Source organism: Carcharhinus amblyrhynchos, chromosome 18, assembly GCF_965287045.1.
Source record: "Carcharhinus amblyrhynchos chromosome 18, sCarAmb.v2.hapA, whole genome shotgun sequence".
Classification (NCBI taxonomy): domain Eukaryota; kingdom Metazoa; phylum Chordata; class Chondrichthyes; order Carcharhiniformes; family Carcharhinidae; genus Carcharhinus; species Carcharhinus amblyrhynchos.
In genome coordinates this window covers 52,010,184-52,022,731 of record NC_137341.1, presented here as the reverse complement: position 1 = coordinate 52,022,731, position 12,548 = coordinate 52,010,184, and the positions used below count along the sequence as shown (strand labels likewise).

Sequence of the window (12,548 nt, the reverse complement as noted above, 5' to 3'; positions counted from 1 at the left end):
CCCCAACTTTTTTTTGATTTTGTTATTAGGGTGAGCATATGGTGTTTCACTACAAGTATGATTCAATTGACCCACTAGGAAGCTTCTGTTCAAACAAAGTTTATTTAACACCACAGTTAAAATATAACAAATTAATCAGTATAACTTTTACCAATTGAAAATATTCAAACATAAGATATAATTCTTAACATCTAACTATCTCTATAGTTCCAATGTAAGCAATAATCCCATAGACAAATCCCCCTTTAGACTCAGCACAAAAAAAACCATGTAAGCTCATATGGATGCTAGATTTCCAATCTTTAACCCCTCTGGACAGATACAGAAAGACACCTGTCCTCTGACTTCCATACAGCAGCCTCCAGACAAAAGATCCATCCCCAAACAGCAGAACATCAAAGAAAGAGACTTATTTTCTGGCAGCTTCTAGTCTTCAAAATCCAGAGAGAGAAAGAGACAGAGAGAAAATTACCTGTCTCTAAAGATCCCAAGCAGCAACTGACTTGGTTTCTCTGTCCAATCCTGTTCAGTCACATGATTCTTCCTGTAAATCAACCTAATCAAGCCCTTCTCTGGTGGGAAACAAAACCCCAGGGGAAAACAGAACACCGTTAACCAAGATTAAAGCAAACATTTTAGCAATTAAGATCAATTATGCTGCTGCAGTAACAGGCAAGTTGACACAGTGGTTAGCACTGCTGCCTCACAGTGCCAGGAACCCGAGTTCGATTCTTGGCTTGGGTCAGTGTCTATGTGGAGTCTGTAAATTCTGCTTATGTCTGCGTAGGTTTCTTCTGGATGTTCAAGTTTCCTCCCACAGTCTGAAAGACATGCAGGTTGGGTGCATTGGCCATGCTAAATTCTCCCTTATTGTACCTGAACAGATACCAGAGTGTGGTGACGAGGGGATTTTAACTTCATTGCAGTGTTAATGTAAGCCTACTTATGACACCAATTAATCCTTATGACACCAAGAACCCTTAAGAGTATTGATAGGCAAAGGGATCTGGGTGTACAGGTACACAGGTCACTGAAAGTGGCAGTGCAAGTGGAGAAGGTGGTCAAGAAGGCGTACGGCATGCTTGCCTTCATTGGCCGGGGTATTGAGTTTAAAAATTGGCAAGTCATTTTGCAGCTTTATAGAATCTTAGTGAAGCTGCACTTAGAATATACTGTTCAATTCTGGTCGCCACATGACCAGAAGGATGTGGAGGCTTTGGAGAGGGTACACTAAAGATTTACCAGGATGTTGCCTGGTATGGAGGGCGTTAGCTATGAGGTGAGGTTGGAGAAACTTGGTTTGTTCTCACTAGAATGACAGAGGTTGAGGGGTGACCTGATAGAAGTCTACCAGATTATGAGGGGCATGGATCGAGTGGGTGATCAGAAACTTTTTACCAGGATGGAAGAGTCAATTTCTAGGGGGCACAGGTTTAAGGTGTGAGGGGCAAGGTTTAAAGGAGATGCATGAGGCAGATTTTGAGACTAGTAGTGACAGTAGTGGATGCCTGGAACTTGTTACCGGGGAGGTAGTGGAAGTGGTTAGGGTACTGACTTTTAGTCTTGACAAGTACATGAATAGGATAGGAATAGAGAGATATGGTCACTGGAAGGGTAGGGGGTTTTCGTTAAGTCAAGCAGCATGGTTGGTGCAGGTTTGGAGGGCCAAAGGGCCTGTTCCTGTGCTGTCATTTTCTTTGTTCTTTGTTCTTGTTCAATTAATAAACTTACAAAATTAACGATGGGGGTTATCGATTACAGGCAAAACGACACCTATAAAAAAAACTGCACAAGAAACATGACACAAACACACTTCTTAAAGGCACAGTATCGTCACACTCTGTAGGTTGAAAAATTAAATTGAGGTTTTGGTTATTTGCTTGGGACTATAGAATTACAGGGCTTTCTCTCATTTTTCTGGACCATGTTCCCCTCTGAACCAACAGCAAATGAAACAAATTAACCAGCTGTTCATTCATTTGCTGCTTATGACACTAACAATTTCCTTTCTTGTGTTTCAATCAGACAACGCTAGTGTAACAAATTGTATGTTAATGTGAATATGCTGCATATATTAACATTTTAATCATACTCCATCTTTCTTTCCCTGCCCCTTCTGGAGGGACCCCTTTATTAATTTTTAATCATCATCTCTGGTTCTCGCAGTTGGAATGCCTCTAGTTCACTCTTTTGGACTTGCTGAAGGAGCCTCCATTTAAAGCTTATCTATTTAAATTCTACAAAATTAAAAAAATAGAAATTTGTTAAATTAAAAATCCCTACAGTGCAGAAGCAGGCCATTCGGCCCATTGATTCTGCACTGACTACAATTCTACCCAGACCCTCTCCCCATAATCCTACGTATTTACCTGACTAACTCCCAACCTAAAAGGCAATTTTAGCATGGCCAATCGACCTAACCCGCACACCTTTGGAGTGTGGGAGGAAACTCATGCTGACACAGGGAGAGTGTGCAAACTCGGCACAGTCAGTGACCCAAGCTGGGAATTGTGGTAGTAATACTAACCACTGTGTCACCCCCTTTTTGTCAGTATACTTTCCAGCGGATGTCACCGTGTAGCAATCAGGAACTAATTTTTCTAAACGCTGTTGCCTCGTTCCGCTAACATAGAGCAGACCACGGATCAGAGCCAGAATGTTGCTGTCCGTTTCTTCAGCTTTTTATTTGACTGTGTATTCACCAATGAAACTATTTCAAAAACATTACTCCCATGCGATTGAGTACCTTTTGGGTTTTAAGTACCATATCCAATGGTTTTTTTGGTTGTTTTATGCTTGGCAGATACTAATCATGTTGGACGTGGGGGGCTCGAGGAAGAGTTCTTGGAATGCTGCCAGGATAGTTTCCTCGAACAGTGGCGGTTTAGAACGGAGTTGAGGAGGAACTTCTTCACTCAAAGGGTGGTGAATCTCTGGAATTCTCTGCCCGTTGAAGTGGTGGAGGCTGCCTCGCTAAATATTTTTAAGACGCGGGTTGATGGGTTTTTGATAGGAGAGGGGATTAAGGGTTATGGGGAGAGGGCGGGAAAGTGGAACTGAGCAGCGACAGATCAGCCATGATCTTATTGAATGGCGGGGCAGGCTCGAAGGGCTGGATGGCCTACTCCTGCTCCTATTTCTTATGTTCTTATGTTCTAATCGGTCATTTCTTTATTTCAGTTAATTCAATTACACCTGGTGCTCAGAAAACTGGACACCGGGTTGAGTTTTTTTGTATCAGTAGTCTATCTGTATCTGCAGTATATTTCAATAAATCCTAATTATTGTATTTCTTGTATGCACCACTTATGTTGTCATGACTTGTCACATTTCTTATATCTGTAAATCATTATGCCCACGTTTACATTGAAAAATTTCATTGTATATTACATTGTGACAAGTTTACAATCTATCCACAGATGACAGCATGTGAAGTTTGGATACCTCTTGGAACTTAAGAACCACCGACCGATATTTTCTTTTATCTACATACAATGTTTAGTTTCAGCTCTTACCTACTTATTCTTTTGTTACATTTTTAAGTTTAGTTTTTTATTAATTCTCTCCTTTTTTCAGGTTCTTTCTACCCCCTTTTCCTGTCTTCTTCTTTGTAATTAATAAATAGACATCCTGATCCATTAAAGCCTTCGCCTCATCTGTTTGGTTGTACAGTCACAGCTCCATAGTAAGTTGAGTTAGAACCAGATTCCTTACAGTGCAGAAAAGGACCATCTGGCCCATTGAGTCTTCACTGACTTTCTGAAAGAGTATCACACCCAAGCCCTCGCCTCTGCCACATCCCTGTAACCCTGCATATTTCCCATGCCAAAACCATCTAACCATCTTTGGACACTAAGGAGCAATTTAGCATGACCAATCCATCTAATCTGCACATTTTTGGACTGTGGGAGAAAACTGGAGCACCTGGAGGAAACACATGCAGACACGGAGGGGATGTGCAAACTCCACAGAGACAAACTCCCAAAGCCGGGATTGAACCCCAGGTCCTGGCTCTGTGAGGCAGCAGTGCCAACCACTGTGCCACCGTGTCACCCCTTGTCTACTGGATCAATTTTTAACTTTCTAGGTTTTTTTGATAGTACATCATTTCCTTCTCCATTCCCTTTCCTCTTTTCCTTCCCCTGCCTGGGTTCAATTTTTCTATGCTCTCTGGCTATACTTGATCTGCTTAGTGCAATTGGTTATGAATCCCTCTTTGCAAAATATTGCAAATTCAACTTGTCTTTGTAAACTTTGAAACCATGCACGTTAGTATATGTTGTATCTCTGCTCCCATTTGAAGTTGCATGATGGAACATACAGAATTGTTTAAAAAGGATGAAGCGTCTGTTTACTGATTTAAAGGTGTAGATGGTTGCTCTGCAAATCATCTTCTTAAAACTGTAGTTTGTGTTCCTTAGCCAAGAAGGCTAAAATTAAAACTCGTATGTGGGCAACCGTGAAAATCTGATTTATAGTCTGTTCCGAATAATACCAATGTTGCAGTGCTGTTTGTAATGTATATCTGTTAAGATATTTAGATGCTATCATACCCTGGTGTTGGGGATTAGTTTTGAACATGTATTTTTAATACTGCTTAACTATTTGTTTCCATAGCATTCATCATCTTGTTTATAACTTATATCTATGTCAAAGCAGTTTCCCATAAAATATTGCAAACACAGTTGCCATTTTACTAACAATAATCAGATGTCTGAAGTGTCATCTTAGCTAAAGCAGGTAAACACTTTTGCCTTGCTTGTCCAAAGAATAACTCTTCCTGATTATAGTAAAAATCAAAACCTATTTCCGATAAGACTGCATTGTGCTGAAAACATGCTAGTTGTCTTTTTAAGATACAACTTCGTTCTGATTAGTGTTTTGTGAAATAGAAATAATTTTGTTTTTTTTTTCAAAATGTGATTATTAGTGTCTTCTATGAAGACTGGTCCTTTATGCGTGAAGAAGAGCGTGCAAGCATGCTTCCTACGATGGCAGCAGGTAAGATGTGCTCTCAGTAACAATGTTCATTTCTACTGGCCATGACTAAATATTTTTTCATTGATATTCGCACACCAAATTAAATTTGTTTTGTAAGTAGCGTACATGAATTTACAAGCAGATTATCGAAGGAAAAACAGCCTGTTAATGGGTTATGTAATTTATATGCAAATTTTAGCAAGCTGTGTAGTTCGCTGAAGAATGGTTGAAGGAAAACCTTGTTTGCAATGCAGTGAGCCTTAAATGTCCCCTAAGATTTCACCAACATTGGGGTATTCACAAATGCATTTACTTTACAGTGTTGAGATTTTACGCAGATCTTCAACTTGTTTGTTTGTCTCAGCAGAATTACTGAATGTTTTAAAAAAAAATCACATTCTGGTTGTAGCTTGCGTGAGCAAAAATGAGCATTTGACAGCTGCGTGTGGGTGATACGTTTGCTATGTAGAGTGGTCTTTTGAGATACTAAACTGATGGACTGTTGTGTTATAATGTTTGACCAATAAAAATTAACTTTATTTATATCCTTTGCCTCTTATAAAAATAAATACAAAGCACTAATGGGAAATCACATTAAAGATTTTAGTTGGTGATTGTCCATTAGTGCTTTGCATTTACTTGCCATAAAAGATATTCCACGACGTGTAGTTTTTTTTCCGCAGGTGCCAGTTCCGACATGGTTTGGATTAGGTATAGATTTAAATACTTGCTAAGATCAGTGTATAATTTGTTGGTCACCTACCCCCTTTTTGGGGGCATAACATCAATCCTTGTCAAATACACTTTCACCTCTCCAAAGGTCTATTCGGTTTACCATGGCAAGATACTGCTGGGTCCCAGTAGAACGAGCAAATTTTTAGTTCAAGCTGCATCACCACAACATCTCCAGGTTCTTGGGCATGTGATGACTTGAGTCATCATAGAATCATAGAATCTCTACAGTGCAGAAGGAGGCCATTCGGCCCATTGAGCCTGCACCGAGCACAATCCCACTCAGGCCCTATTCCTGTAACCCCTCATATTTACCCTACTAATCCCCCTGATACAAGGGTTAATTCAGCATGGCTATTCAACCTAACCCGCACATCTTTGGACTGTGGGAGGAAACCGGAGCATCTGGAGGAAACCCCTCGCAGACATGGGGAGAATATGCAGAATTCACACAGACAGTGACCCAAGGCTGGAATTGAACACAGGTCCTTGGTGCTGTGAGGCAGTAATGCTAACTGCTGTGCCATCGTACTGCCCAGTAGTCGTAACATTTGAACCAATGTTGTTATCCTACCAGTTGTATTGCTATAATAATACAATTTGTCTCAATATCCTTGGGCTAGGTTGGAGGAATAAATCAGCTATGTTTCCATTTTTGTTTTGTTCTCCATCCTTGCTAAAATATTCATGGGTAATGAAGAAACTCGGCTGTCGTGGTTTTGCACAAGTTAGGCTTTTATGTGTACAACTAACCATGATCGTGGTAATGGATGGTTGCTAATGCTCTCAGAGAAGGTTCCTAGAGAAATTAGGGAAGAAGATGAGAATATTTTTCAAGAGCTTTGGAAATGTCTCAAATCTGCAGATCTGGTTTTGCTGTATTAGAGCTAACATTCTGAAGGGAGTGTAAGCATTGAAAATGTGAAACCTGTATCCCTGATGGTACGGGTTACGTGTCCTCCACCATCTTGAAGGACATTTAAAAAAGACTTCTTTTTGATGCACTTTCCTCTGTTTAGGTTGAATTTGCAGTCCACCGGCATCTCAACTACTGATAATTAACAGCTGTGATAGCCCTTCTACTTCGTAAATTATGCCTTTTGGGTATCTTGTTGCAAATATTGTATTGTGGGCCCACTGCTGAAGATGAGTATTTCCCAGCAGATTCTGAGTCCATTTGCCATTGACTCAGTTTTGTCCTGGGCATTAGAGATATTGCACTTAGCCCTTAAAGCCCTAAAATTAGTTCATTCAGTGACAGACTGTATCTGACAATAAAGGTAGCCTGTGTCATGCAGACAGTGTGAAACTGGGAATACGTGGCCTGTAAAGGATAACCTCAGATTGAAGTTCAAAGAGATGGACTTCCCTTGTGACTACCATCAGACCTCTACATGGAGCAATAGATTAACATTCTTGCTTCCCATCTCATTATGTGGAGCAAATAAAATTCTGCAATTCAAGGATTGAGCTTTTATAAAGCTTACCATCCTCACTGCATTGTCCAGGACTTCCTTCAAGTTGGTGTATTTGCTTTTGGAAGTGAGTGCTCCCCAGCAAAACTGTACTGTACCAACATCACTTTGGAGGCGACTGTTCTGATACACCCCACTACTCACTATGCCTCCCAATCAGTGACGTTGCTCGATCAGAGGAACTGCCAATACAATGACCAATTACGTTGATTTTTGAAGTGTCAAAACCACCCCCCAATCACAAAATTTTTCTGCAGTTCCCATGCCACAAAGCCTGACCCGAAAAGAACAAAAGTATTCCTTGGATATCTCAACTAACAGTGGACAGAAATTGAGTTACAACAAAGGCTGCCTGAGCTTAGGGCCCAAATAGCCATTGTACAGGTTGACAATGACTGGCAAAACAAAACATCCTCAAGTATTGTACCTTTAAAAATGCACCTCACATACACCAGAAGGTGAACTAAGCCTGCCTTGCCTGTGGAGTCATCTGGCTGCAGAACAAAGTACTGGCTGCTAATTACACAGTTCATTAAGCCAGTTAAGATGTCATTGGCCATGCCATTAATTTGATGTGATAATGTGTTGTTTGATTTTCTCTCTTGGGTCTCCTCTTCAAGCATGGTACTTAGCGTGTCTACAGCTGCAGGTAGTATTTGTTCTTCTGCTATGGTGTGAGATTTTCTGGGCTTCGCAACTCTGCTACTATGTGACTAAAATACTCCAAGGACTCGAATGTTGTCATCAGCAGCAGCACAGTGTAAAACTGTCTTGTTCACCATCAGCTGCGCCCGTGACACAAATTTGGTGATTTATCGTTGTGCTGTTCGTATTTTATTTTCAAGTGTTAGGAGACAAGGAATAGATTTAGGCTGTTACGTGACAGGAATTGCCCATATAATGGACGCTACTTAGCCACTTCATTCCTAGCAAGTCACATTTCCAGGTATTGTTGTCATGTTTACATCTTTTATTTAGCTCATGCTTTGTGCCTGGTGTCAATATTTTGTTTCTCAATAACCATTGACTCACAAGCCATGTCTCATCAACAATTTCAGCGAGTGTATTGGCATTGGAAAAACAAATGTAATTGCTGTTCTCCCCATCACTGTGTTCCAAACATTACCTGACTTTAGCCACCTGTCCACTTTTCACTGTTACATCGCAGCAGTTTGATATACAGGACCGAGCATAGTTCTGATATCAGTTAGACTGGACATTTGCTGGGCAACTGAAACCATACTGTGTGGTGATTGGATATGCGAAATCTGTGTGTTATTATCTTTGTGTACTTTTATTCTTATTGGGGCATTTTGGAATAAATTCACCACTGTGTACAACAGATTCCTGCGTGTTTTGAAGCTTCATCTGAATTGCCTGTTATAAAAATTCCATTAATAAATAAAATTACTCATAAAATCCGCCAATCGGTAACCTTTCCAGTTATTTCCCAGAGATGCATACGTAACACAGTCTGGGAACCTTGGTGTTAGGCAAAACCTTCCTGCTTTCTGTTGAAACTTGTGTTAGGGACTGATGCTTGAGACTTACTTTTAAAAATTGTAATTAAAAAAAAATTCTGATGTGGGCATTGGTGACAAGACCTGCTATTTGTTGCCCGATCCTAATTGCCCTTGAGAAGATGAAAGTACGCTGGTTAAATTATTTTAGAGCATCTTGCAGAAAATGCAGTGGTTAGCACTGCAGCCTCACAGCACCAGGGACCCATGTTCAATTCCAAGTTTGTCACTGTCTGTGAAGAGTCTGCAAGTTCTCCCCGTGGCTGCGTGGGTTTCCTCCCACAGTCCAAAGGACACACTGGTTAAGTGCACTGGCTGTGTTAAATTCCCCCTCAGTGTACCCGAACAGGCGCCAGAGTGTGGTGACTAGGGGATTTTCACAGTAACATCATTTCAGTGTTAATGTAAGCTTACTTGTGTCACTAATAAATAAACTTTAAATTTTAAAACTTTAAACTTTAGATACTGCACTCTAGTGGAATGGGAATGTGGAATACATTAGCTGTGGAGTCTGAGCAGAGATGCAGATCAAGTTTTCTCACTGTCATTGGTTATGGTTGCACCAATCCAGTCAAATGGCATGTATTCTGTCACATTTTTGTGTTAGTTTTTGACAGAAGCTGTGAAGCAATCACTGGACTCTGAATGTTCTTGCTTTAGATTTTTTGATCTTTTAATCTCTTAATAATGCAGACTGTTCTAAAAGAGGTAGCTACAGAGACAGTGGATTCAGTGGCTGCGATCTTCCAAAATTCCCAAACTTAGGAAATGGTGCAGGGGATTGGCTGGTTGCCAATGTAACCCTGCCTGACATTAGCCATTGGAGGAAAAGCTGGAACCCATTACTGAGGAAGTGGTAACAGAGTAATTTGAAAATTGTAATACAATTAGGCAGAGTCAACATGGTTTCCTGAAAGAGAAATGTTTGATACAACCTCAACATACTCTAATTTTTGTAACTACCAGGGCAGATAAAAGGAGAACCATAGCGGTAATATATTTGGATTAACAAAATGCATCTGATAAATTCCCACAAAGATTGTTGCAGAAGATAATGCCTCATAGGATTGGGGATAATATATTGGCATGCATAGAAGATTGGTTAAATGACATAAAAAAAAGTAGGAATAAACAGGTAATTTTCAGGTTGGCAGACTTTTATTACTAAGGTAGCACCAGGATCAGTGGTGAATAACTTAGATGAAAGCATGGATTATAAGGTATCTGAGCTTGCTGGTGACACAAAACAAGGTGACACTGTAAGCTGTAAAGAGAACAGAAAATCTACAGAAGGATATAGAAGTTAGCAGCTAAGAAGGTTGTAGAAGGAGTATGATTTGGGAAATGTGATGTTTTTCACTTCGATAGCAAGAATAAAAAGAATTTTTTTTTTAAATGGTGGGAAAATATAATGTTTATATGGACTTTCTTATTCCTGCACAAGAAACACAAAATTAATTTGCAGGTACAGTCAGCAATTAGGAAAGCAACTGATATGTTGGCCTTTATTGCGGGAGGTTTGGAGTAGAAGGGTAAGGAAGGCTTACAGCAATTGTGCAGTTTTGAAGATCATGTCCAAGGAAGAGTACACTTTTCTTAGAGTGGATGCAACAAATGTTCACTCGATTGGTTCCTTGGTTGAGAAGTTTGTTGTGTGAGAAGAGTTGAGTAGAATGGACCTATACTTTGGAGCATAGAGGAATGAGAATTGATCCCATTAAAACAAATAAGATTCTGAGAGGAGAGAGAATAGAACTAACGTTTTAAGTCTGGCAGACTCAATGTTGGCGTTTCTCTCTCCATAGATGCTGCCATGCCTCCTGAGATTTTGCAGCATTTTCTGTTTTTGTTTTAGATTCCAGCGTCCGCAGTAATTTGCTTTTCTCTTGGATTCTGAGAGGGCTTGCCAGGTTGTTTTCCTTAGCTGGAGAGTCGAGAATTGAGGGCATGTTATCAGGATAAGGGGAGGGCTATTTTGGACGAAGGGGAGGGGACATTTCTTCACTCAGTGGAACATAGCAAATAGGAGTTGGAGTAGGCCATTTGGCCCGTCGAGCCTGCTTTGCCATTCAAACCGATCATGACTGATCATCTATCTCGAGACCATTTTCCCCCATTTCGCTTGATGTCATTAGTAGGATTTGAATCTTTGGAATTTTCAATGCTAAAGGGCTGTGATTGCTCAGTCATGAGTACGTTCAAGGCTGTGATCAATAGACTTTTGGACTCTTAGGTGACTTAAGGATTAGCTGGATGGAAAGGGTGGTTAGAAACATAAAAACACAGAAACTAGTAGCAGGAGTAGGCCTTTCAGCCATTCATTTTGATCATGGCTAATAATCAAATTCCATATCCTAATTTCCCCTTCTGCCCGTATCCCTTGATCCATTTAGACCCTAGAGCTATATCTAATTTCTTTTTGAAATCGGACAACATTATGGCCTCTACTGCGTTCTGTGGTAGTGAATTCCACACATTCACCACCCTCTGGGTGAAGAAATTTCTCCTTACCTCAGTTCTAAAACATTTACCCCTGATCTTCAAACTATAACTCAGAATTCTGGACTCCCCCACCATCGGGAACATTCTTTCCGAATCTGCTCTGTCTAATGCTGTTACAATTTTTGTAAGTTTCTATGAGATCCCCTGTCACTCTTCTAAACTCTGAATATAAACCTAACTGATTTAGTCTCTCCTCACATGACAGACCTGCCATTCCAGGAATCAATCTGGTAAATCTTCGCTGTATTCCCTCTATATCAAAGACACCCCTCCTCAGATGAGAACACCAGAACTGCACACAATACTTTAGATGTGGCCTGACCAAAGCCCTATACAATTGTAGGAAAACATCCCTATCCCTATACTCAAATCCTCTCGCTATGAAGGCCACCATACTATTTGCCTGCTATATCTGCGTATTTACTTTAAGCGACTAATGCACACGGACACCAGTCTCATTGAATATCCACTGCTCTCAATTTGGAGTCATTCAAGTAATAGTCTGCCTTCCTATTATTGCTACCAAAGTGGTAACCTCCCATTTATCCACATTATGCTGCGCCTACCATGCAGATGCCCACACACTCAGCTTGTCCAAATCACACTGAAGCATCTCTGCATCCTCCTCACGGCTCATCCGCCACCCAACTTTACATCATCTGCAAATTTGGAGGTAATACATTTGGTTCCCTCTTCTAAATCGTTAATATGTAACAGTGGGGTCTTAGCACAGATCCCAGTGGAACCCCAATTGTCACAGACTGCCAATAAGGAAAAGACCCATTAATGCCGACTCTTTGCTTCCTCTCTGCTAACCAGCTTTCAGAGTTTGAAGATCAGTGGAACAGACTCAGGGGTTTGTTTTGCTATCTCCTGATGCTCTTTCTTCACACTCTTAAGGATGTGTTTGCTGCGTTATAAAGATAATAAAAAATTCATTTATTCTTTAAATTATAGTTTGAAAATGATTTTAAGATCCATCCTGCTCATTCCCTTGTGCAAGATTTGTACAATGAGCTGTTTCTATTTAATTTTGTTTAGATTCTGCATGTTTTTTTTAATATAGCCACTTTGTACTAGAGAATAGAAATGCTCCAGTTAATTGTGCATTGATATATGCTTCCATGGAAAATAATTTAATTTCTGATACCTGGCACTTTTTTAGTTACAAATAGTGCAAAAGAAGATGCTCAATTTTTAGTTTAAAAGTAGTTCAGATATATATTTCAGTTCTGTTTGGTCTTTTTTAGCAGTAGTTTATTGTTGTGTGAAAGCTGATAGCATTTTCAAGATGCACTCCCATTCTGTGCAGATAACACAAGGTATTCATTTTCAGGCG

The 12,548-nt window shown here is 40.2% G+C and overlaps 1 protein-coding gene across 1 annotated transcript in view; it reads left to right on the top strand.

Annotated features, from left to right (window-relative positions):
- Window positions 1–12,548, top strand: part of snx29 (sorting nexin 29) — a 538,494-nt gene that overhangs the window by 65,438 nt on the left and 460,508 nt on the right. The window contains exon 6 of the mRNA XM_080207008.1: window positions 4,931–5,001. Coding sequence (XP_080063134.1) covers window positions 4,931–5,001 — 71 coding nt within the window. The remainder of the gene's footprint in view (window positions 1–4,930; window positions 5,002–12,548) is intronic.